Below are 26,653 nucleotides of genomic sequence, written 5' to 3'. Positions count from 1 at the left end.
GTCCATCCCATGTTGGATCAGCTGATTTGGGCAAGCTCCTGTTTCCATGTAGTTCCTCCAAAGCTGTAATTTTGCCTGGCTTCAGGATGAAACCTGCCAGTTTTCATGGCTTCTTGCCCACCCCCATGTGCCCTAGTCCAACCTCATAGGAGAGAGGGTCCAGTGCTATGATGGGACCTGGCAGCATCAGGGACTGAGGAAAAGCAGCACCAGTGCATGAAATGTTGGTTTCACACTGGCTCCTCTCCCACAGGAAGGTTGCTTAATTTTTACGCTTTAATAGTAGAGTAAAATAAAACTGCTCCTTTGTCCACTTTTGATTTTTCAGCCCTAGAAACTCCTTCCATGTTGAAGTGAGGAAGTACCAAGAACAACTGAGTGTGTTCCCCAAATCACAGGGGCACAGTGGTCCCAGGCCATTAACAGGGAATGACATTATGTTGGAACTAGAAACCTCCTGAATTTTCTAGTAAATCTTCATGAAGGTGTCAGTGATCTTTACTTTGGAATCTATGTCTCCTGGTGTTGAAGAAAAATGCACAAAATGAAGTCACATGACTAATCCAATGCAAAAATCACAGAAGTCTTGTATCCCTATCTAGGATGTGTAGGTCCAAAGCCAGGGTATGATGTCTTCCAGATTCCTACAATGCTCTCAGAGCCTTGTTTTTTTTAGCTCCAACGTTTAGATTTACCTTCTGTGGACTTGAATCCCATGGGCTTAGTTCCTCTTTGCAGTTTGGCCAAGGTGTTCCAGACAATTCAGCCTGCTTTCAGAAGCTTTTCCACAACCAAGGAATAGGTTTCAATCTTTTAAGCTATTGTGAAACCAGGTGAGATACATTTTTTGAGAAGTACAGTTCTAGAGCCAATCTTCCCCTAGAAGACATCACTAGCCTCTGTCTTGTCTGTAAAGTGAAGCACATGCATGCATTTGAAAACCGTACACAGAAGCACATAGCTCCAGGAATCATGACAACGGAAAATTATTAATTAAGTTTTAATTAAATTAAATTCATTACCTGGCAGGAAGGATAAGGAGAGACTCGCTGGGGCCTGCTTGCCATCTCATTTGCATCTATATCACTTCTCTGATTTTGTTAATATTGGTGGCGGGGGGGGGAAATCAGAATTGAGTATCTTGGTTTATGTGCACTTCGAAATGTTGCAAAGAAACACTAATTCTTTCTCCTCTGGGTGTACTCAGTTCTTATGGCAATTCAGCTATTGCACAGAAAGTGAAATGATTTCTGCAGCCTAGTTTGAAACCAGTTATGCCCCATGTGTTTATATTCATTATGATTTATTTAAAACTGCCAGGATAAGTAATATAACTGCATCTGATCTGAAGACACATCCATCTGATTCCCGCTTTATATAATCCTGGGACCTAGGATGAACCTATGTGACTCCACTTGGATGCAATTATATTGGTTTCTAAATTGGCACAATATTGGGTAAAGAACAGGTTTCAAATGCTTGCTGTATCTGCTGTGGCTATGTACACCTTGTTTTGGGTGATGCTGGATGTCGCTGCCTATTACCTCTGAACCAATGGTGTACTTTGGATTGCTCTTATGCTGTCTGGGAAGAGAGGTAGTGACATTTTTTAACCAGCCTTTTTCTAACAGGTTATGCACAACAAACTGATTGGGAGTGTGCTGGTAGGCTCCTTTAAAGTAGATCTGGGGACGGTGTATGGTCAGCCAGGTAAGTGATGCATTTTCTGTCCTTTTTGTCTGTTAGATGAGGTGTGAGGCAGGGAAGGAGAGGAGAGGTAGGTGAGCTGCTTTTCCACTTAGATGTTTGTGGTTTATGCCAAGAGATAAACTTAACATGGTTTTTGGAAGGGTTGTTTTCCTATTTGGATACCAGAATACGAGCCAAATTTTTGGAAAAAAGTTCAACACTGAAACCCCCTTGACAATCTGCCCATTGGTGGGAAGCACTTATCAAGGATGGCTTTTCCTTAGGGGGTCAGAGTGGGCAGCTGAATGTTCTACAAAACCCAACTCCACTCATTTGTTACAGAGCATTCAAAGCTCTGCCATGTTTGTTGGGGTAGAAGGGGTGGAGGGATGGAGAGCGGGATGGAGTGTGGAAGGAATGGTGAGGAGACCACGAGACGAGAGGAGGAACAAACTATAAAGGGAGAGAGAAGGAGATGACAAAGAGGTGACCATGGGTCCACTTGACCTGCCATCTTCAGAGCTGTCCAGTGCTTTCTGAAATTTGAAGCTAAGAAAAGATCACCTCTTCCTTTTTTTGCCTGTTTTTACAACCATCCACAAACCACGTATCTTTCTCTCTTCCATAATTACTCAAGGTCCTGGTCTCTTCTCCGTCTTCGGGAATGTGCGTATTTAGGCCACTTGCTATAGATGTCACCCAGTTACGGCAAAAGTGTATGGTCATTCAGACCACCCTCTCTTCAGGGCTTCTGCAAGAGCCAGTAGAGAGAAATGGCCTAATTAAAATGAGCAGTCTACGTCCATACTCAGACTTCATTAGTCTCTGAATTCTGTCCTGTATTTCCTGCTCACACTTTTACAGGAGGATGGTGTCTGAGGGTTGATCTTGAGCTCGTATCCCTGGTACACTCTGGTCTCTCCCTCCCAGTCCTTTACACACCCAAGATGATGGCCAATGTAAGGTTTTAGGACCTTGCTCAAGTGGAGTTGCTGAAGCAGGGCTCCAGCAAGGGCTGTTGTGGGTGAATTGTCTTGTGCATTTTCCCGCCGGAAAGATGGAGATGAACCTGCTTCTGGCTGCTACTTCTGCCTCTGATGGCTGTGCACCCTCCCTCCTCCCTTTCTCAGCTGGCTGCCAGTGTTACACGTGGCCACAGCTCCCAGCAAGGGTTTTGCTGCTGGAGACTTCTGAGCTCTTCAGACAGTTCTCATAAAAATTTGGCCTTTCCTCATAAAGCCTCAGCCTTAATTCAGCTGCTGAAATCTCACCTAACCTTCCACTGGTCTTTAGTCACTGATCTCAGTAACCACTGATGAAAATGTGCTTGTTCCTGATGAGCTCTAGATCAATGCTTTATTTGCCTTTTTGGTCACGCAACATTTGGACCCTCTAGATGTGCCTGGTAAACAAGTGTACTTCAGCATGAGTCTCCTAAAAGCACAAATGTTGTTTGCAGTGCCCATTCTGGAAGTGGAGAGGAGAAATATTTGCATTTTTTGCATCTTCTATTTGGGTGTTTAAGTTTGTCCATCTTACAGGTCATCAGTTTTGTGACAAGTGGGCGCTTCTCACAGACCCTGCTGACATTAGGACAGGAGCCAAGGGATACCTGAAGTGTGACATCAGTGTGACTGGGAAAGGTGATGCAATACAAGCTACGCAGAAAACAGCTGATACTGAGGAGCAGATTGAAAAGTAATGCAATAGTTTCTTTTTTGCTGCTTTCTTCTTTACTATGTACCTCAAGAGTCCTCTACTCTCCTTTCAGTCCTTTCCTTGCTAACTCAGGGTTAACAGCAGAATAGCATTGTACACCTGGCTGTTCTGATGTGCTCAAAGAGAGTTTTTACAATCATCTCAACTAAATTGAAGGGCATGTTAGGGTCACTTCTCTGCAGCTGATAGAATTGACCATGCCCTGTGGCTAAGTGCCAGATTATGCCTAACAGAAGGTTCATTCACCTGAAACCAGCTAAATATTTCTGAAAAGCAGTGAAGTAAGAAGAAAAAATATGAGGAAAAGCTATTCTTTCTCCTGCATCAGATGTGAGTGCATGGATATTTTCTATATCCTTAGATAAACTCAAGTGCATTAGCATTCTCCTTATAAAATACAGAAGTTCAAGGTGGTAAAGCATGCTGCCAGCACACTTTAAATTTTACAGGAACAATGTTTCTGGTCAGTACTGACATATTGGACCAAGTCCATGGAGAGTCGTGAAGATGATGGAGGGCTGGAGCACATGGTCTACAGGGAAAAGGGTGTGTGGGGGGAAGGAGGAGGGTTTTGGTTTCTTGACCCTTCAGAAGAGCAAGTTAAGCAGCATCCTACACCAAGAGCACAGAGCCAGACTCTTTTCAGAGGAATACAGTAGAAGGATGAAAGGCTTTGGAGGCAGGTTAGAACAATAGATTTTCAGAACAGATACAAGAAATTTTTTACCATGAAGGTGGTGAAATGTAACAGGGGCCCAGAGAGAGTGGGGAATCTCCATCCTTTGAGATATTCAGAATTTACTGGACAAGGTCCTGAGTAATCTGACCTAACTGGACCTGGTTCTATATCACATAGACAAGTTTGCTACATAATGCTGTGTCATATTCTCCTGGTAGCCAGAAAATGTTTTGGTTTAGATGCAGATGCAAATTCACATGCTTTTTTCTGTCTTCTTAGGATGCAAGCTAACTTGAGATGACTTTTTTTTTTTTTTTTTTTAAATATCACTTCATTTTTTGAGTTTTCAATTTCAAGGAAATGGCTTCTTTTTTATTTCAGGAACCTCTTGATCCCCAAAGGCTTTCCATCTGAAAGACCATGGGCCAGATTTTATGTGAGAATTTACAAAGCAGAAGGACTTCCGAAGATGAATTCTAGCATCATGGCCAATGTCACCAAAGCATTCATAGGCGACAGTAAGGACCTTGTGGATCCCTATGTGGTGGTCATGTTTGCAGGTCAAATGGTAATTGGGATCCTCTTGATCACAAATGTAGGCCTTCTTTCCTATTACCTGTGCTACAGGCAGGTGATTATGCTGATGTCCTTTAACTTATAATTATATAAATTAAGACACACACTTCTGTCATCAGAAGGAAAATTGTCAGTTCTTAAATTATGCAGGAACAAAGTGATGGAAACACTTAATGCCAGCAGACCTAGTATCAGCCTCACAGCAGTAGGTTAAAGTCAGGCAGCAGGAGGGGAAAGGGAATTCTGTAGATCTGTTACTAAAACATCAAGTTACAAGACAGTGAATTACCCAGTGTGGTATTAGGTAAGTAAGTGCTATGTTCTGGTCTCCCTAGAGTAAAAAAGGAAGCAGGGCTAAAATCAGTAAAGATGGTTCAATCTGGACTTTAGGACTGTGATTGACTTCTGAATTACTCTGCTGTAATACAGGACCCTTGCAGCTTTTCTGTGGGTAGCAGAAGAGGAAGCATTTGAGTAGACTCTGTCTCAGTGTTGCCTGGCTTCATTGCTCCGGGAGTTCTTTCAACATCAAATATGGTGCTACGGAGAGCTGCTGAGAGGGGCCTTCTGACTTTGGTAGAAGAGGACTGCAGAGGAGGTCTGGGGGGCTGGTTCCTCTGGGGTACACCCATGAAAACCGTGTCAGGGAGCTTGTCTTGATTATTGGTGTAAATAAGGAAAGAATCAAACTAGAAACAATTTTAAGGCAGCAATGCTTTCTGTGTGCAAGGAAGCCTTAGGGAGAACTCCAGTTAGTCCTTTGCAGATGTTTCAGGCATGAGAATGAGGCCCTTGGTGCTGATTTCACGTTTTGTTGCGAATCCAAATTGCAAAGTATTACATCTCAAACTAGTATGGGTTAAAATGGTCAAATGCATGCAGCTACTTCAGGTTTAATAGGCTGCTGAAGAGGACATAAGAATCGGTCGCTGATGTGAGTTATCATGCTGGTGTATAAAATACGGGTTTAGAGGTATTGTTGGTGGGTTTCCTGACTTGGTTCTCCCCACCAAATGTGAAAGCAGAAGGCCTGCCATGGCCTGCAGCTGCATGGACTGTGATACAGTCCTGCCACCTCCTTCAGGCTAGAAGGAATAACTCCAGTCTCTACATCCTTAGCACGCAGGCATATGCCCAGAACACGAGCCACAGTAATCATATTTTATACTAGACAAATTGCCTCATTTAAGGTAATTTCATTGGTACATGCAGCCTGGCAGCTGTAAAGAATTTCATCTTCTATGAGACAAACTGCGCTCCGTTACCAGTACCCAGGTATTTCAAAGCCATTTGAAGATGTGCATTTTGTAGCAGAAATGCCAAAGTCTAGCTTTGCATATTATGTTTTGTGCATAAGAGCCCTGAAGAATTAGATCTTATTCCAGGCTCTGCTGTGAGCAGGTAAGAATTCTTTAGCCATGTGGTCTTTATTAGATATGGAGGGGAAAATAAACAAGCCAATAAAAAAGCTGAAGTACTTTCAAGATAGGATACTTGTGCTTTAAAAATGACTGGAGAGATGTTGCTAAGTGCAATTTGTGCTATACTAATTGCCATTCTCCAGAGTCTGACCCCTCTGGGGATAAATTTGCTGGACTTTGATTTCAGGGTCGAACAACAGTGCAAAAGAACTGTGCAGATCCAGTATGGCACGAACAGATTATCTTCAAGGAAATGTTCCCTCCACTTTGCCGGAGAGTCAAAATCCAGGTCTGGGATGAAGGCAGCATGAATGATGTGGCCCTAGCCACCCACTTCATTGACTTGAAGAAAATATCGAATGAACAAGACGGTGACAAAGGTAAAGGGGAAAACGTCTGTTCCAGAATATGCCCTTAAGGTAAAATCTACTTGCTTGGGATCTGGGCACCGGCTAATCCCATTTTAGGAATCCCCAGAGCTCAAATGAACATCTGTAGATTTTGCTGGTTCTGAGAGACCATCTCTTGCTTAATTTGAAGTTTTATAACATTGTGCTCGGTGCATGGTGGTCTGCCACTGCCTTTCTTATTACAGGGCTGCTACATAATTTGGTACCTTCATTGTGACTGTGGCAGTAGTCTGCTCTAGTCCATTAGGGTTGACTGATGTAGGTTTAAAGTTTGTGCGAGTTTCTGTCGGGCAATGAAAGCACAAAGCGCAAATCACGGGCAGAGCAGGCTTGTGTTTCAGATCTGCCCAGTAAGAGCATATCTAGGTAAGGCTCAGCTGGGTGCTATTGCAGATCGAGGAGATACCCTCGACTAGTATGTTTGTTCTCATGTATGTGAGGTAAAGGTCACTATCTGGAGTCTTTTCACTGATGTTTGAGTCTATGTGTATAGCCTTATTTATGTTGTGTGATCTATGTGTGGAACGTGGTCAGTTATCAGAGCTCAGCAAAGGCACAGTAACTCCTTAAACCTGGCAATTCAAATGTATATCTGAGTCCTTCACCAGAAAATAAAAGATAAATCATACAAACTGACTAGTGACATGAGCTTGGGAACAGTTGGGACAAGGTGAGAAAGCCTCCATTCCTCTCCCACCATGTCCCAGCCCTCAGTCTATGGGAGCAAGCTCTCTTTTTCAAGAGGAGCAATAGGCCTCATACCCCAGCACATGTGGTACAAACACCTTCTGAGAAAGAGCTCCATGCTGGCAGAGTCCCTGGTTGGGTATTGGAGGAGGCTCCGTGGTGCCTAAGAATTGCCCTGCAAAACAGTGCTTTATATGAGGTGGTCCCCACCTGCATAGACACGGGTCCAGGTTTGGCTTTTTGTGTGCAAGAGGCAAGATTTCTTGGAGCAGACAGTGAGGAGAGCATGATAACACCTAACAGAAATACCAAAAAAGATGCTTTATCTCCAGGGTTTTTGCCTACCTTTGGGCCTGCCTGGATCAATCTTTATGGCTCACCCAGGAGCCACAGCCTCATGGATGACCACCAGGAGCTTAATGAAGGTTTTGGAGAAGGAGTCTCCTTCAGGGGACGTCTCTTCATTGAGATTGCTGTGGAGATACTTTCAGGAGGAGCCCGTGAGTCGAAGTTTTCAAGTATTGTCAAGGATATCAAATTGCCATCTAAAGATAAAGACTTCAAAGCACCCAAAGGAAAAGACAAAACTGAAAAAGCAGGAGAGGATCAAAAGTCAGCTTCTCCTTCAGATAAGATGAACTCAACTGAGGTGGAAGTTGAGCCATTCGATGTGCCTTCAGAGGTGGGTATGATATTAAGAGATTGACTGACATGTGTCCCTAAACCTCCAAGGATGGCACTGATGTGTGTATTTGGGTTCAGGTCATGTAACATTGCTTTTATGTGCTCCCTACAGCTTCTCCACACCTCCATAGTCTTGGGACCTTCCCATAATAATGCAGCACAAACGGAGCATTAATGTGTACCTGTAACTCATAAAAAAATCCAAGTAGGACTTGGTTTCCATAAAACTTATTCTCCTGTCCTATTGTCCCTTCTGCACTAGCTGCATCCATGTGTTCCTACTAGAAATTTATATGATGTAATATCTGCTAAGTGACAGAGAGCCAATGGGGGTTTGATTTTCTGCATTCATTTGAGAAAATCGGTAGCTGTCAATTGAAGTCAGTAGGGAATCACTGACATAGAATTTGTGCAAATGCAGAGATACAGCATAGCCTGTTTTACTCTACTCCTTTAACCCCACATTGTCAATGCAGTTTTAGATTGCTAACCTCTTTAGGAGAAGGGCTGCAAATCATGTGCTCAGTCTCAACTGGTGTTAACTGATGTTACTTTCCTAATTCCACCTGTTGTACTGGGTTACATCATAGAAAGATCCATGCTACGATACTTTGAGAAGGTTGTGCAGTTGTGGCAGGGCATGTGGGCTCAGGTGCTGAGCCAATACTTGAGCTTTGATTCTCTGTTCTGTCATATCACTGTCTGGGAGCAACAGCCCATCGATGCATATGCAAGGTCTATTTTTTTTTTACCCAATAAATAGGAAGAAAATTATTCTCATAACCAATTTTCTTCCCACTTCAGTGTCATCAAAATTTTGGCTTTTGTAGTGGAAGTCCCACCTCAGTGCTTAAGGCACTCATGTCCTTTATTAGATCTGATTCTTGGTCTTTTGACTCCATCTCTACAATTAAATAGGAGAGAAGAAATTGTTCTTTGGTCTTGAGGCCTAGCCTTGACAAGTGCTCTTCCTTGGCCTGTGCCCTGGCATTGCTGGCAGGAGTGCTAGCTGAAGCAGGTCAAGGAGTGTGTTAGCAGAAAAATGGCATGGGTAATTGCAAGCCAGTTGTGCGAGCCTGTGCCCTGGTCTTGCCTTATATAGTTGTAAATTGTCTCTGTCCCTTAGTTCTTCTCTGAAGATTGTAACAGAGGTGACATAAGAAAAAAATTTATTTCCATATAGATTTTCCTTTATATGGAAGAAATCCATTTTTGTGAGTGGCTCAAACACTATGGTCTTAGGTGCTAGCTAAATACTCCAGGTAGAGGAATAAACCCTGCTGTAACACCAATAAATATTAATGGTAATAATAAGGATTTATTTCTGACTACTGTGCCTCAGTTTCAAATACAGAATGAGTAAAAGGCAACAACATAATACAGTGACGCTTGATATTCTTTTGATTTTGACATTCAGCAATATTTCATGCTGCAGTAGGTGCGGTAATTGTATTACAACTCTCTGAAAGGAAAAGCAGGAACTTGAGACATTACAAATAAGGCAAAAAATGTCTCATAGAGCCTCTGAGACAATGAACACAAATTACCCAATGCCACAGCACAACTTTATTGACCTATTCCGGCAGCAAGAAGACATTAAACATTTGCAATATGCTTGCTTTATAATGGGAGATAGATGCATGTGTTGTAGTCTCTGAGCCTCAGTTTTATTAGGCACCCTGTGCTCTGGGTTCATGCTGAAAATAATCAAGGCGTAGGGAAGCTAAAGCTACTCTGGAGCTCCAATCTGTTTGTGGTGTTAGCTTTGATATGTGATGCTGCTAATCCTTTCACTGAAGGCCTATGTCTTTTTACTGTGTATAGCAGAGGTTTTTCAAAATGAAGAGATCATGGGCTGTGTCAAAAGCTGTTTCTGTTTTGCAAAAGTCAGGGAAACAAATATTCATACACAGCTGATGTTTTATGCATTGCCTCACTCCATTGCAAAAGAAGCTAGCACTGGTCTTGCCTAATGGGCTTTAGTATGCTGGTGTCCGTGCTGTGAAATGAGTAGGGTTTGCATTGGAGAGATTGTGGCAGTCAGGGTGTAAATCTGGGAAGAGCTCAAACCAGAAAATACATCTCCTTTGAGCTTAGTATTGGTTTGGGGCTAATAGCTTGTTTTGTTAATGACCCAAGAGCACTAGAGGTGTTAGCTGGCCTTCCCTGAGTGAGACTGTGTGCCAGGGACAATCAGATGCTGGGACTGTAATAGGTTTAAACAGAGCCTAGCAGAGCCTTAAAACTCCAGAAAAGGTCGTTACGCTTTTCAGGGTGTGCTGCTGTGCTGAGACCCTTTGCTTCCTGTGCTTCCAAATTCTGTCAAAAGCTGAAAACAAGGTTACTGAGTCACTGATTTCTGTGCTGTGATGCCAGGGAAGGCAAAGCGTGAAGGACTGCACCCCCCGCACTGAGACCCCACCTTTGGACCTGTGATTTAAAACACAGCAGGATAAAAAAACAAAGGACTGCTTGGTTTCAGTAGGCTTTTGCACAGAGCTGCCATCTAAAAGGTGGATACCAGAAATCTTTCTGTCTTACTAGTGTCACTGGGAGCTGAGTGTCATAGTCTTGACTTCGAGCAAGGTCAAAGTCTTGATAGTACCGACATGTGGGCAGTAGGCTAAAGTCATCCTGGGGGAAGCAGGGCTGAGCGAGCACTCCCCTGTCTGGGTGCATGATGATGGCAGCATTTATTGTTGAGATGCAAAGGAAGACTACTGCCATACTCACTGGTAAATGGCTTATATGGGGATGGCGGTGTTTTGTTGCTGTTGCACTAAAAGAGTGGCCTTAAAATGCCCTCGAACTGCCATAGACGTATAGTTTGAATGATGGTGTAAGAGTATGTGAAGATACTGAAACCATTTAATAGGGACTACTGGTGAGGAGAGTATGAAGTGAGGGATAATGACTTTTCTGTAACCAGTTATATAATGGATAATATTGACAAGACCAAAGTCACACAGGCTTATCTCTTTTTCCAATCATCTCAATTTCTCAGAGAAGAGGTATTACTTCTTCTACAAATTGTGCCTCACTGACCACCTCAGACCGATAGATCTATGACACTAACACAGCTGCTAGAGACTTATAAAGACTCCTCTGTGCTGTAAAAAAAGAGTAGAAGGTAAAATAAATGTAATTTTCCTGCCTCCTTCATCTCCAATAGATCTATGAAGAGAAATTTGAGGAATTCCTCCTCTTTGGGACATTTTTTGAAGCCACAATGATTGATAGGAAGGTTGGGGACAAGCCAATAACCTTTGAGGTTTCTATTGGTAAGTATGTTAAGCTCTTCTCCCGAGCAGAGAGGGAGTCTCAGGAGCAAGGGATTGCTTTGTGTTATTGGCAGCTGTGTCTCAGGAGTTGGCTTCAGAGTGGGGCTTACATTTGAATTAAATCCTGTTCATAATTTCTCTGGATAGCAGTCAAGCTGGGCATACCGATGCCTAGCTGTCTCTAGTCCCAGATGCCCTTTATTAATACAAATCTTCTCACCCACTAAATACAGCAATTCACCCAGTATTTAGCTTCCTAATCTCTTGGGAGGCCAAACTCATATAATTTACTTCGGGGCAGAGTTCATTCTGTGGTGCCCATTGCAATTAGTCCCTGGTTGTGAGGGAGCCCCTTTGCAAGGAGGATCCATGTGGACTGTCTTGGCCAACTCTGTAGAGCTACATGTGGGTCTGTGAGTGTGGTATGGGGGTGATGTACAGCCAAGCCTCAAAACGCATGCACCAGTTTGTCCTCTGAGATCCTCCTGGTAATCCTGTCCTGCTTCTGAGTAAAGCAGGACTGTACTGTGTGAGGGACCTCCTGAAGATGGAGCTGAATTGTCCCCAGGAGCAGACTAAAGAGAAAATGAAGACATTTTGATGAACATTGAGCAGATATTTTCAAAGCAGAAGAAATTTCCCTTAAGAGAGAAGATTGAATTGGTCTCATTTCCCTTGCAGGGGTTTGCTTATCTCTGTCCTAGCCCCACTTAGAGTCCAAGTGCACAGTAGCACCCTGGCACTTCCCATCTTTGTGCTTGTGTACTCAACTGTGCACTGTGTGCTCAACTGTAGGTCTACGTGTGCAGGGAGAGATGTCTGTGACAAAGAGGGCAATCAATGAGTGATATTGATTCCTGCTGAAACTTAGCAGGAAGCAGAGCTGAAAATGACAAGAAACTCATTTGTATAGTTGGGCAAGAAATTACACGGATTCTTGTCAGAATTAATGCTAAAGATGAATCTGGCTCTGAATTCTGAACCTGAACATCCACCAGCTACCTGTGCAGTTGAAATTTTGATCCAAATTTGGCAAATGGCCATTATTTATGTGAAAGGCTGAACCAAAAGTCCAGATCAGGATGTATGGGGTGATTCAGCACATCCTTCTCTTGCAGGAAATGTTTTCTGCCTGTCTCTAATAAAATCTGTAATTACCAGTCTGATGGATGCACCTCTTCCCCAGTGCTGATAATTGCCCTTCAAGGCAAAATCCTATCAGAGAAGATGGCTGTACTGTTAGCAGAATTGTCTGGCATTAGGCTTGAAGCTGGGGCCTCAAAGCATTGTTATTACTAATTCTGCAACCCTATTATGCAAAATTTTCTTGTCTGAAAATGAGCTTTAGCACTTCTGAGATCAGACTTTGAAATAATCATCCATATGTTGTAAAGAAGACATGCATTTGCTGTGTAAATCAAACACATATTGGGGCTCCTGGGTCCAGAAATATCAACAGCAGTATTGTTTTTGCTTCTGAATTTCTTTAGCAAAAGCAGAAGCTCCTGGGGGCCAGCAACCAGATGACTGCATCACTTAGTGATGGGGGTGTTATACTAGGTATATATCACATAGGGCAGGTAAGGAAGCACTGTCCTGGAGTCTGAAAAGTCATCGGGATGGACATACCCTGTCAGGACCTTTGTAAACTGTTGTATGGCCAGAACAGCTAATGAACAGGAGGGGACAAGATTTGCTGCTGATATGACTGGTCTTTCTCTTTTTTTAAACCTAATTCAGATTTACCACCTCCAAGCTAGTCATCTCTTCACTTGTAACCCTGTGTCTCTAGGTAACTTCGGAAATATTACTGAGGGGGTGTCAGCAGGAGCTGGAGGGAAAAAGAAGACACGTGATAGAGAAACAGAAGAAAGCCTGCTGTATGAGGGGGAGGATGAAATTTCTCATGACCTTGGCATACCCCTGATATCCACCACACCCCCTGAGAAGCCACTGATCATGGGTGGGAACAGGTGAGAATCTATGTTTCAAAACCTTATCATTCCGGACTCTGGTTCCTATTTTATAATCCTGCAGAACTCATTAATGAACCGTGGCAGCTTTAAACAGGTTGTGTGGAATTGAGGCTTTCAAATCTTCAACTACATCTTTCACAACAGTAAATTTTCTAGGCTCCACTGAAGTGAATGGGGTCTGAGCCATTTTACACTCATCTTCTGATCTTGGCCTCATGGGCTCTTGAGCTTCTGGTGTTTCTAAAAAGACCGTGTTATACCAACTATACATTGGAAAGCAATAGGAAAGTGCAACTCCTTCAGTGCTATCCCTGTTTTAGGGTCCCATACTCTGATCACAAGTAACATCCACCCAGTGACCAGCTCCAGAAGCAGAATAACACATTAAAAATATTGAAATCTGGTCAAGACAGAGTCAGCTTCCCAGAACACTTTCCAGAGCTAATAATTATAGATGTAGACTTAAATAGCAAGTAGTAACTGAAGTAGGAGGAAATAGTCCTTGGAAAAAAAGAATGGAGCAATGGATGAAAGCATGCAGAACAGTTCTTCTAAATGGCCTTGTTTATAAACAGAAGTGTAAAGGTTTAATTCATTTCAAAGATGCTAATAAAAAGAAATATTTTCCTTGTTGCTTTGGTAGGAAGAACAATCCCTGATAATGCTGAGTGCCAAGACTAGATGGTACCTCTTTCTTTAGAAGGTCAGGCATTGCCAAGCAGTTTACAGATATAAGGACCTGGTGGCAAATGTCAACCTGGATCTGTTTGGTTTCTGTACCTCCCTTAAGTTAAAAAGTACTTTCATCCTTTCTTGCAATTAAGGGCTCAGTCAGATTAAATAAGAGCTAGTGGAAGAAAACAAGAATGAAAATACCATGATAGAAATTTTTGTTTCTGCAGCAAATAAATAAAGAGAAGGGGGAAAAAAACTAATGTTTGACAGAAAGATAGTTGCCTCTCCTCATTAACAGGACTGCAGATTTGGGTACATGCTGGGTTATTATCATCCCTGAGAGACTGTGGGATTTTTAGTTTTTCCCTTAACAAGAATTTAGATTTAAAGAACTGTTGTAAAAGAATGAATCATTCTTCAAATCTGCTATTTGCTTCTTGGCTTACTCCAATATTAACAAAGTTTTCTCTCATTAAAGATTCCTTTTCCTCAAATTTATGTAAAATGTTGAATCTTTTTTCCCTCCTGTGCTATCTAAACCAGTTTGGCCAGCCACAGATACTGACTAATGACTTTATGACTGTCATTTCTTATTTGTATCTTACTGGTCTTATCACTGGGTATTTTTAGTATGAATCAGTACTTAATGGGATAGCCAATAGTTTAGATAAACTCTGCATTTTAGAAGCATAAATGAACAATAGAAAACAGTAACAAGAGTCCATTCTGGAGATTAAAACCACTAAGTAATTAAAGAAGCAGGCAGAGCAGTAAGAATTCTAAAGCAGACACCATGAAATTGCCAGGAATTTTCCACATTTATGTCAAAATGTATAGCAAGGATAAGCTAACACTAAAAAAGTGCTTTCCCCAGATTCTCATAGAGGGAATAATAGACATGAAAGTTCAGTCTTCCATGTGAGTTATTTCATGGCTATATAATTTTCTTAGTAAATTCCATTAAAAGACTCATAAGCTCTATGAATTTCAGGTTAAGATGTTTGTATTGGGTTTGTGTGGCAAGGTTTTGGTAGTGGGGGGGCTACAGGGGTGGCTTCTGTGAGAAGCTTCCCCCGTGTCCAACAGACCCAATGCCAGTCAGCTCCAAGATGGACCCACCACTGGCCCAGGCCGAGCCCATCAGTGACAGTGGTAGTGCCTCTGGGAGAACAGATTTAAGAAGGGAAAAAAAGATGCAGGGGGCACAGAAACTGCATCTGGAGTGAGGAGTGAGAACATGTGAGTGAAACAGCCCTGCAGACCCCCAGGTCAGTGCAGAAGGAGGGGGAGGAGGTGCTCCAGGTGCAGAGATTCCCCTGCAGCCCGTGGGGAAGACCATGGTGAGGCAGGCTGTCCCCCTGCAGCCCAGGGAGGTCCACGGTGGAGCAGATCTCCACCTGCAGCCCAGGGAGGACCCCACGCCGGAGCAGGTGGGTTCCCGAAGGAGGCTGTGACCCCTTGGGAATCCCGCGCTGGAGCAGGGTCCTGGCAGGACCTGCGGATCTGTGGAGAGAGGAGCCCACGGAGCAGGTTTTCTGGCAGGACTTGTGACACCATGGAAGAGACCCACATTGGAGCTGTTTGTGAAGAACTGCAGCCCGTGGGAAGGACCCACTCTAGAGAATTTCATGGAGAACTGTCTCCCATGGGAAGGACCTCACGGTGGAGCAGGGGACGAGTGCGGAGTCCTCCCCCTGAGGAGGAAGGAGCGGCAGAAATGGCGTGTGATGAACTGACCCCAACCCCCATTCCCCGTCTCCCTGCACTGCTGCTGGGGGAGGAGGGAGAGAAAATTGGGAGTGGAATTGTGCCCAGGAAGAAGGGAGGGGTGGGGGGAAAGTATATTAAGATTCGGTTTTATTTCTTATTACCCTACTCTGGTTTGATTGGCTATAAATTAAGTTAATTTTCCCCAAGTCAAGTCTGTTTTGCCCATGAAGGTAATTGGTCGAGTGATCTCTCCCTGTCCTTATCTTGACCCACAAGCCTTTCTTTATATTTTCTCTCCCCTGTCTAGCTGAGGCAGGGGAGTGAGCGAGCGGCTGCGTGGTGCTTAGTTGCTGGCTGGGGTTAAACCACAACAATGTTCTAGCATCGGGAGATAGTTGAATTGTTTTTCCCTCTTATGAAACCACCAAAATTAATGATTACCTGAGACCTGTGTAGCTGTGCTATGCACTGAATTTAATGGGTAATGCTCACCTTGTTGTAGGTTATTGAGGAGAAAGTAAATGGGAAATTCTGTTTCTTTTGATATCCCATAGGGCAGTAATATGAAGTTGTAGAGAAGATCTTCATCTTTTTAAACAGAAAAATTGTCACATAAACCTATTAGGGATGTGTGGAAGTTAGGAGTTACAGGTAGGACACTGGAGAGCAAGAAATGATTTGGTTTCTGTGGGCTTGGCTTAGTGGTTAAACACATGTGTCCAGTTCTATCTGAAATGACCTAGGGTATCTGAGGCATCCTTACAAGCAAACATGAAAGACCCAGACCCTTCTGGGCCCACAGGTGGATGCCCGTGCTTAGGCAATTTTGCCTACTGGGGCTCTGGATTTCAGGGGTGAATGATCAGGATGATCAAATTTTCTAAAAATTTGGCTGTGCTCAGATAGAGACACCTTGAAATGGAAGAAGTCAAGTCCATACCAAGTGCACTCTCCTTTCTTGGATACCACAGTCTCTCCCGGAAGAGAGGAAATTGCAAGTGCAACCATTTTTTCTGCCAGTCGCTGAACATCGTGAAGAACAGGAAGCTTGAGTAGTTTTGTCCTTTATTATTTAGGGAATTAGTTTCTGTGGAGGAATACTGAAGGGTCACATGGCAAGTAGTATTGGTTTTGACTGGGATAGAGTTATTTTTTTCCATAGTAGTTTGTATGGGACTATACTTTGGATTTGTGCTGGAAACATTGTTCAGTATACAGGGATGTTTTCATTACTGCTGAGCAGTGCTTACCCAGAGCCAAGGCCTTTTCTGCTTCTCACCCCACCCCACCAGCGAGCAGGCTGGGGGTGCACAAGAATTGGGAGGGGACCCAGCTGGGACAGCTGACCCCAACTGACCACAGGGATATTCCAGACCATAGGACGTCATGCTCAGCACATAAAGCTGGGGGAAAAAGAAGGGGGGGGACATTCAGAGTGATGATGTTCGTATTCCCAAGTCACTGTTATGCATGATGGAGCCCTGCTTTCCTGGAGATGGCTGAACACCTGCCTGCCGATGGGAAGTGGTGAATGAATTCCTTGTTTTGCTTTGCTTGTGTCCATGGCTTTTGCTTTGCCTATTAAACTGTCTTTATCTCAACCCACAAGTTTTCTCACTTTTACCCTTCTGATTCTCTTCCCCATCCCACCAGAGAGAAGTGAGCAAGATGCTGTGTGGTGCTTAGTTGCCAGCTGGGGTTAAACCACGACAAAAGTATGCACCAGAAGATAGCTCTCCAGTACAGCCCCGTCTCAGCTGCTGAGCGTGTATTGGTGGCATTGGGTTAGAACCATTCCCAGAAGAACATAAAGCAGTTTATAGAGCTTCATATCCATTAAAAAGCTCTCCACTGTCCCACCAGTAGTAAGGAAAATGATGAGACCTCTAGTGTTAAATCCAGTATGGCTGAGCATGGTGTTTCATAGGGCTATAGTATTTATATAAAGGGAGGACAACGTGCTTATCAAGTACATGGTTTTGACATAGTGCCTACCACAACTCCAGTCAAAACATCAGGCTTTGTGGCAGGTGTGCATTAAAGCGTGCAGAGCCTCTGGTTATGCTGGCATCTTGCTCATTTTTTTCAGTACAAGACCTTCAAACAGCTGAACACCCAAAGAAAGCAGCATTACAAAAAGAGTCAATATGGCAAATTGAACCTAAGATTAAAAGTGAGAAAAGAGAGAGCAGCAGAAGCATTTTATCACTGAGTTATTATGAGTTTGGCATCACTTTTACTAAGCAGGGTCCTGCAGATCAGCTTCTGCTAAGGAATGTCAATCTCCACTAGCTATTTCTTCTGAAACAAAGCATCCTGTGAAAGTAATGTGGTGGTGACACTCTGCCATGCCTCTCCTGCTGTGCAGTGTGTGGAGCCGTTGCTCTTGAAGAGGTGATCAGATTTTAATCTTTGCTCCTTTTCCCCTTGTTGCTTCCCACCATTAACAGTATTTCAGAGCTCCTCTGCATGTCCCTTTGCCTGGTTTTTCTCTCACCCTGGAAAGCACTGAAACTAGATGCATTGACTTCAAGCTTTTTCTCTTCAGGGATCTCACAGGTAGCATAAGTGATGTTTGTGGTTGTTCTTTGCAGTATTTACTGGTTAGCACATGTGAACACATCCTGTCATGTCTTCAGTTTCTGTGCTGTGAGAGACCACCAAACAGTTTTTCTTTCCCGCTGTCCTGGTTTCGTCTGGGATAGAGTTAATTTTCTTTCTAGTAGCTGGTATAGCATTATGTTTTGGATTCAGTGTGAGAAGAATGTTGATAACACACTGATGTTTTCTGTTGTTGCTAAGTAGTGTTTAGACTAAGTCAAGGATTTTTTCAGCTTCTCATGCCCAGCCAGCAAGAAGGCTGGAAGGGACACAGCCAGGACAGCTGACCCAAACTGGCCAAAGGGATATTCCATACCATGTGATGTCATGCCCAATGTGTAAACTGGGGGGAGTTGGCCTGGGGGGTGGATCGCTGCTTGGGAAGTAACTGGGCATCAGTCGGTGAGTGGTGAGCAATTGCTTTGTGCATCACTTGCTTTGTTTATTCCAATTCTTTTATTATTATTATTATTATCATATTATTATTATTTATCACCATTGTTGTTATTATGAATAATTATCACTATTATTTTCTTCCTTTCTGTCCTATTAAGCTGTCTTTATCTCAACCCACAAGTTTTACTTTTTTTTTTCCTGATTCTCTCCCCCATCCCACTGGGTGGGGGGCAGTGAGTGAGCGGCTGTGTGGTGCTTAGCTGCTGGCTGGGGTTAAACCATGACACCCGTGCCTCCCCCTGAACTCCTCTCTCACCTTTATGATCTGCTCCCTACTTTGTTTTCACAGGAACTACCAGTACCTGCCGTACAATGAGAGGAAGCCGTGTATCTGTGTCAAGAGCTACTGGGGTGACCAGACCTTTCGTCTGTACTCTTCCAACACTCTTGAGAAAATGGCGGATCACCTGGTAAGTAGCAACCATCCTCCCAGGTCCATGTATTTACCAGAGTATGGCAGTGAGAGGTCACGTCCCCCAAAACAGGCCTTCAAAATTACCCCCAGCTGCATTCCTTGCTGTTCATTTTGTGAAAGAGTAGCTGATATCACCCCTTCTCTTTTTTTGTCCAATTGCTTTGATCTATTAGAGCTAGTCAAGTATTCCTGTCCAGTTTGGGTTTTTTGGCCGTAGGGCTGTCTTCTTTTCTCAGAAACATTTTATTCTTTGTAAGAACAGTCAAACAATTAAAATAGGACATACAGAATAATTCTGTCTCCTATGGCTCTTCCTCTAATATCTTCTTGCCCAGACCACATGGTTTAACCTGTGTTTATGCTGGAGACTCTTTAAAGGACACTTTTTGGTTTTAGTTTTCCTAAAAACATTGATAGAGACAAAATGGCGTATTGTCTCATGGGCAGTCACTGTGACGCCCTAGTCATAGTGTTTTCCCATAATGATGTTTTATTCTACCCTCTTTTAAAGTTGACTATCAACAGTCTCAAGAAAGTAGTAGTATTTTTTTTAAAGTGACTTCTAATGTTGAATATTTTAATTTGGGGCACTCAGATTAAGAGTCTGATTCATCCCTCATTTATCCTTATATACCTCATGAGCAACAACACTGAAGTCATACTCATGCAAGGTTGTATCATGACAAGACAGGGGCTTATAGGCCAACATTTCCAACCCAGGTATTTGAAAATTGAACATCTGAGTATATATATGGAGAGATATGTTTGTCAGTGTACCTTAACATCCACAGGCCTTTCTGGAAATCCAGCCATTTATTTTAGTTTGTAAGAACAGACTCCATTTCTCAATGATAATGGTAGGTGCTGCAATAAACCTTGCATATGGATTCAGGTGCCCACTAAAGTTTAAGAAGTTAACTCCAGCAACTTGCTAAATTTAGGCAGCAGGGCTGGAAACAGAACCAAGAAGACCTACAGTTTTTCCTCCTACCTAGTGGAGAATGTTTCCCACGGACTGATCTTCACCAAAGTGAGAAAACAAAGCTGCTCCAAGCAGTAGTAGCTTGGACTAGTAGTTGGAGAGATTGGGGAAATGTCAAATCATGCTGCCGGAGTCTTCTCTCTGCACACTTCAAGCGTAGTGATATATCAAAGGTTCTGTTCTGTCAGGTTACAAAGTCACCTCCCTCATTCTTGATAGTTATATGGTGAATAATGGTGTTATAACACTGGCAGAATGACAAAGTGCACTCCTTTACATAACGGCTTTTTCATGTGTTTTTCATAGGAAGAATCGTTAGAGCAAGTAAAGGACATGATCAAGGTTTCAGAGATCGCATCTGAGGAGAAAATGAGGACGACCCTAAATGAATTTATCAATCAAAGCAGGTAACTACATTTACTAGAGGCATACAGAAAATTGACATTATATGTTGGCTACAAATTGGAGGCTAGACATGGAAACTGGTGATAATAAAAAAAAGTACAGTAAACTTACTGAGATATGTATTTTATTTGTTCTCTTGTAAAAGCAAAGGCCTTCCCAAATTGCAATGTCTATTTATACAGAGAAAATATTTTATTGTTATTTCCAATATTCAGTATTGACAGTAGACTACTGCCAATCATTGTCATATTATTTTGGCCTTCTGGACTCTAAGAATAGAATGTATATGGGATAAGTAGGATTTAATAAAGTGCGTGATGGACATACTGTAAAAAAGGACAAGGTTAAGATAAAGGATTCCACATGCTGGGATAAATCATCCAGTGGGTTCTGGGTCAGATGACATGATTGGGCTCAAAATAAATATAAACCCTAATTTCTAAATATTAACCCTGTTTCTGTAAAATGTGGTGCAGACTTTTTGGACTCTATTCTTTGAATCTTATAAGTGCTCAATATTTATTTTAGAGAATTTCAGCATCTCTGTCTTCTGGTTCATGTACTGCACTTCATTCCAATGTAGTTTAGCGGCTTGCATTAAAAAAATAACACATTTAAAGAACCTGTTATTCTTGTGTCCTAGGGCCTTCACTACCATTGCTGAAAAGAAGCCCAAAGGGTTGAACTACACTGCTTTGGACAAAAAGAGACTCTTGCTATTCAAGCAAGAGCTGGTATGTGTATTTTTTTTCTTTAAGCATTGATGCAATGATGTTAACTGAAAGCATGCTGGTTGCGTACATTTTAATTTCTATTTGATACCACCATACTGGAATGTTTTGTAATTAATATGAATATAGTATCCAAGAGCATTTTTTTCAATAAACCCCTCTGTGCTTAACAAAGAGTTGTAAGGTACCCTAAAATAATTCAGAATATGTTGTTTTTAAATACAAATAAGACGTTTCAATAATGAGCTGATTTTTCTTTCTCATGCATCTTAAAATGGGATGATGCTGAGTTCAGTGGAAAAACACCAAATTAACACTGCTGTTAAATGTTTAATTACTGTGGTGGGGCTGAACTTCAAGACCAGTAAAGTCTGGCATTTGATATTCCTGGATCTAGCCACCTCCTCAGGGAACCAGTGAGAAGAAACCAAACTGGGTGGAGATAGTCTGAATGTTTATTAGCTTTATCTACTGTTTCTAGCACAGAATTTGGCTGTGACTTCGGTCAGGACAGAGGCCCAATGATTCTAGGTGATAATCACATGTCTCTTGGGACTGCCATACATCCAGTATACATACAAACAAAGACAAAATGGCAGACATTCACATTTTATGTTATTCAGTTCCAAAGAGTAAATCACTTTCTGTTGCGACAAAGAAGGTAATTGTTACCTTGAACCACGTGTCTCCATCTTTTCTTCTCAACTTGAATCGAAGACTGTTTCCTCCTTCTGTGTCCAGTTCGAACTACTTGTTAATGCATAAAAAATACATACTGTTTTTTCCCAACTGCAGGAAGCAATGTCTAGTGATGCCAAGGGAATTGTTCAGCAGCAGAAAAAGAAGATGTCACTGGATGAAATGATGCATGAGACTCAGAGCTTTATAGATAAAATTCGGTTCTTGGTTGATGAGGTAATCCACACAGAAATTCAGATAAATTTAAAATCCAGGGCTTAACTTTGATTTTCATAATCCCATGTGAATAATAACTCCTGGCCTGGTTATCCAAAGAGTTCTGGACCCAATCCCGTTTTGCATTAAATGAAGCTGTTAACAGACTGGGGTAGGAAACATTGGGCTATATGGTATGGAGGGGATGTGGTGTGGAGCTCAGGGGTCTCTATACTATACTTCACTGTGCAGACACTGCTTAGACATGCTATTAAGCCTGAGAATAACAGAAGAATGGACATATTTGGTCAGGGCAAAATCCAGCCAGTGGAGTGCTGTCCCTCTGAGAGCTGCCTGTGCTAGCAAACTAAACGGGGCCATGGTTATTCCTGGCTCAGAGAGCATGTGGAACAGCCTGGCATGGTTTGCAGCCTATGCCCAAATTCTTTTCCTTCCCAAAACAGAGTGACCTCGCTCACGGTGCCTCCTGGGAACAGCCCTGGGCTGGTCTTTGCTTCAAACCATACTCAGTCTTTGCTCGGGGAAATGTTATTTGGGACAGGGCAAGGCAATGCCATGGAGCATCCTCACAAGCAGAACAGATGATAGTATGCCAGTGCTTGAGTTTGGTCCTGGTCCTTTTTGGTTTGCTGGTAGAGATGAAGTTGATGGTATTTCCACAGGAGGTACTTTCAGCTTACACAATCAGTGGGTAAGTTATTTCCTGAGACAGTCATACCCAGATTTTTAGTTTTAGTTTCTCCTGAAATGATTTATGGAGTGGGTGCTCCTTAATCACTCTACAAAACTCTTTATCTTCAGCTGTGCTTAGGAATGGAGGTTTGGACTGCAAAGCATGAAATGACAGCCTCCTTCAGTACAGGTGCACATCTGCCACTCCACAGGAGCCATGAGGGAATCAGCTCTTGGTAGAGAGCCTTTTAACAAAAAATAATGTTGTTGGCTCATAGAAAGAATTCAGCTTTAGTTCAATATTCCTCATCATTTAACAGCCGCAGAATACGGTGCCTGATGTGTTCATCTGGATGCTCAGCAGCAGCAAGAGAGTTGCATATGCAAGAGTGCCAGCAAAAAACATACTCTATTCCCCAGCAAAAGAGCAGAGAGGCAAGGACTGTGGGAAGATTAAAACCTATTTCCTGAAAGTAAGTCTGGGGCGTTCTGCAAACACAGGTAATGCCTGGGGACCATTCAGTATTCAGATTTCTTCCAGGGACTGTATTTGACAGGGTCATCTTTGTAATGTTCTAAAAATGTGTACACACTTATATCTGCCATCTATTAATATTTGCTTCTTACATTTATGCTTGTCCTTTAAGCACTGTATCATTCCCAGGCTCTTGGTGTATGAGTAATTAATTCTCTCACTACTTGTTATGGCAAGTATATAGCATTGTTTAGCTATAGGTCTATACATAAACAGATAGAAGAGGTACAGCCTCTTTGCTGGCAAAGACATCAGAACGCAGCACATGAAAGTCCAGGAGGAGACTGGTAGGAGATCAGCACGCAGCAACTCGGATAGCAGGGAAACCTAGGTATTCAGAGGTAATACAGCAATTATTTATGCTTGCTATTTAAAATGCGGCTAGGTTTGTGCAATATATGTCCAAAATATTGTTATGGGATTGTTCGTCTTGAAGGAAAACCTTAGTGGATATACTCCTACAAAGGCAGTGTGACTGGTAGTATTTGGCAGTGGAATATTATGCAGTGTAATTGTTACTATGGCCGTGAGGAAAAACCCAAACACACAAGAAAATAGTAACTTAATATAATGACTTTTCAGTGGTTTTTCACCTGGAGCTGCTGGGAGCACTCCCATAGAGCACAGCTAAGAGCAACTAGAAATATCTAAGTTCCTGATAGTTGCCATAGGTGCTTGTTAAACACAGCACTATTTGCCTGCAGGAACAAGAAAATACCACAATTAACTCTCCAGCCCCTTCAACATCAAGAATTACCATAGGAACAGATAGTACTAAACACTGACAGATAATGCTAAACACTGAGTTTAGCAGAGCTGGATGAAGTGGGAACAGAGAGGAAGGAAATAATAGTATTGTTCATCAAGACTAGTAATGTTTTATGCTGGAATATATTTTCTGACCTGCCCAATGGAGGAATATTTTTAATAATACATGGGGCTAACTATTGGAGACCAGCAAAACTGTATGAAATGGAAAGAGGGCTGAAGTCCGGGAAAAGTAGGATATCAGCTAGCAGCTGATATCATGCTTGCAGCTATTAAGTAGCCTGCCCAAACCTCTGCTTATCAGGCAGTATGCCATTTACATAGACTTTCAACCAAGCAAACTACTCATTTCTTCCCTAAGACTCACAGAAGTTCCTTGTGCTAAATGAGTCTCGGGGCCACTCACTGTGGAGAAATGCCATTTATCAGTATATCAACTCAGTGAATGCTCCTTTATTTTACTCTGGCTTGGTAGGACTCAGCATCCAGCCAGCTCTCTCTCTTGAGCTTGTTGTGATGGGTGGATTTTTTTCTTCAGTTACCAGGCAAGCGCCCGCTGGGCTGGACTGTGCAGGCAAAGGTGGACATCTATCTATGGCTTGGACCTGCCAGCTATGCCCACAGCATCATGGAGAATTTGCCTGTAGGATATGAGACTGAATTATCATCTAACACCAACTCAGGGCACAGTGTGGTGCCCTCACCTGCCTGCCTGCTGTATAAAAGTAAGGCACTGTTTCTTCTCCGTATTAGCAATTAAGAGATGTGGCCCCAAAAGCTCTAATCCAGAGGGTGGCACAACCTCTGTTTAAAGTAACTGTTCTAAGATGATCATGGCTCAGCATCTTTTCATCAGAAAAGGCTGGTTTCATTGCCAAGTCATCGATCCTGCCACCGACACTTTGCAGATGTCAAGGAAAGAAAAGACTTGTTCACTTGCAATATCTGTTCCCTGTCCCATGGGTCTGTCTCCTTGCAATGAGGAAGCATCTTTCAGTTCTCCTGATGAAGCTACTGTGTTGAACACCTGGTATATAAACCAGTGATGGGAGATAAAAACTGGCAGTTAACAACCTTGCAGTAGAGACTTACATAGGACATTGATTTTAAGTGAATACAGAGGTCTTGCACAATTTCTGAGTGTCTCAGGTGTTTCTTTAGTGAGACAGCACTAGCAACAGTTCCCCTTGTCAGATCCTGGTTGGACAACAGGTGATGAATCTTCCCTTCCTACCTATGTGCTGCATCATTTTGATGAAGCTGACATTACTGTTTTCTTTGCAATGATGTAGCCCCGCACCTCTTCCAGCTGAGAGCTCATATGTATCAGGCAAGGGGGCTCATTGCAGCTGACAGCACTGGACTTTCCGATCCTTTTGCAAAAGTTACTTTCACATCACACTGCCAGACCACAAAGGTAAGTTCCAAAGTCTCTTTCAGTAAATGAAAACACTTTTTTTTTCCCAATTAAGCCACGAAAAGAAAAAATCTTGGTTTTGCAAGGAGGTACGTAGCAGGAAAAGTTAGATGCCTGCTGTTAAAGGGCAACTCCTGACAGTCCACTGCAAGCAAGGCAAAAGTTTAGGTGTAACCTACTACTCTAACATGAGGTGCAGTAGTACTAGTTTATTTTAGCTCAGATGTTAGGTTCTCTGGGGCTACTGGGACTTTGTAGCAAGTGAATTACCTTTCTCTACAGCTTTTTCTATATGTTTTAAGTTTGGGCTGTTGTCATTCCTTGGTATGAGAATGAACCCCCATGGTTCTCTTTTCGTATAGTCTATGCATGCAGTGATTGAGCAAAAAGTGAAGACCTTTATAGGGCTTCTGTAGCCATGAAAACGAGCATGGCTCTTTGTGATGGAATTTGGCAAAGCACGCTGGTGGTTTTAGAGTGGCAGCGTTGAAATGAGCTGAAAACAGAGGTGTGAGACTTTCTGCACCACTTAAATGCTGCAAAAATGTGCCCATAGGGAGTGGTCTCACTTCTTCCTCGGGCATCTCCAGGGGCAAATGGTCTCCTATGGACATTTGATGGAGCCTCTAGAGAGGAGGGGGGACTTCTACAAAGCTCCATCCAGCAAGAAGGGTTGAAGTACAGCCCTGGCAAATGAGCAGGAGGATGGTCCCTCACAGAACATGAAGACTGACTTTCAGACATCCTGAGCCCTCTACAACTACCCTGGAGTTAAAATGGGTCCGGGAGTTCTGAAACCCATGCCACAAATAGAATTTGCTGAGGCAAATATGGTCTTGCTTCAGAAAAAGTATTTAACCTCCCCATCCAGGCCCTCCCCCAAAAAACTCCACAGAAGACTGTTTTAATCTATTTAATTCTAAAATTCCTCTGACACCATCTTCTTTTATGAAGCAAGTTCTGTAGCATGTGCCAAAGGGAGCGAGGAGCAAAAACCTTTCTCTGCTCTAAGTTGTAGATGCCTGTTTGTGCTGCTTTTGCCTCAAGGATATGAGTTGATCTTTTCCTGTAATGAGATTTTAACTTCTAATAGAAGTTAGTGAATGAAGGCAATAAAGTTAGTGTTTAGATGCACCAGATTCAGGAAAGTAGAATTTGGCCCAGGAAAAATAGGATTTTATAAGCACAGAAGTGTTAAGTTTATTCACTGCCTGAATAAAATATTGCAGCCAATAACTTGCATGTTTTT

General features: G+C 42.6%; 1 protein-coding gene across 1 annotated transcript in view; it reads left to right on the top strand.

Annotated features, from left to right (window-relative positions):
- FER1L6 (fer-1-like family member 6) overlaps nucleotides 1-26,653 on the top strand; it is a 72,073-nt gene that overhangs the window by 7,697 nt on the left and 37,723 nt on the right. Inside the window, exons 6-19 of the mRNA XM_010576937.1 lie at nucleotides 1,632-1,710; nucleotides 3,231-3,387; nucleotides 4,469-4,655; nucleotides 6,272-6,464; nucleotides 7,514-7,863; nucleotides 11,038-11,146; nucleotides 12,939-13,119; nucleotides 18,854-18,974; nucleotides 20,268-20,368; nucleotides 21,010-21,100; nucleotides 21,893-22,012; nucleotides 23,005-23,157; nucleotides 24,526-24,712; nucleotides 25,280-25,404. Of these exons, the coding sequence (XP_010575239.1) occupies nucleotides 1,632-1,710; nucleotides 3,231-3,387; nucleotides 4,469-4,655; nucleotides 6,272-6,464; nucleotides 7,514-7,863; nucleotides 11,038-11,146; nucleotides 12,939-13,119; nucleotides 18,854-18,974; nucleotides 20,268-20,368; nucleotides 21,010-21,100; nucleotides 21,893-22,012; nucleotides 23,005-23,157; nucleotides 24,526-24,712; nucleotides 25,280-25,404 (2,154 nt within the window). The remainder of the gene's footprint in view (nucleotides 1-1,631; nucleotides 1,711-3,230; nucleotides 3,388-4,468; nucleotides 4,656-6,271; nucleotides 6,465-7,513; nucleotides 7,864-11,037; nucleotides 11,147-12,938; nucleotides 13,120-18,853; nucleotides 18,975-20,267; nucleotides 20,369-21,009; nucleotides 21,101-21,892; nucleotides 22,013-23,004; nucleotides 23,158-24,525; nucleotides 24,713-25,279; nucleotides 25,405-26,653) is intronic.

This window comes from Haliaeetus leucocephalus, unplaced genomic scaffold (genome assembly GCF_000737465.1).
Source record: "Haliaeetus leucocephalus isolate CR32 unplaced genomic scaffold, Haliaeetus_leucocephalus-4.0 Scaffold555, whole genome shotgun sequence".
Classification (NCBI taxonomy): domain Eukaryota; kingdom Metazoa; phylum Chordata; class Aves; order Accipitriformes; family Accipitridae; genus Haliaeetus; species Haliaeetus leucocephalus.
This window is presented reverse-complemented; position numbering and strand designations above follow the sequence as displayed.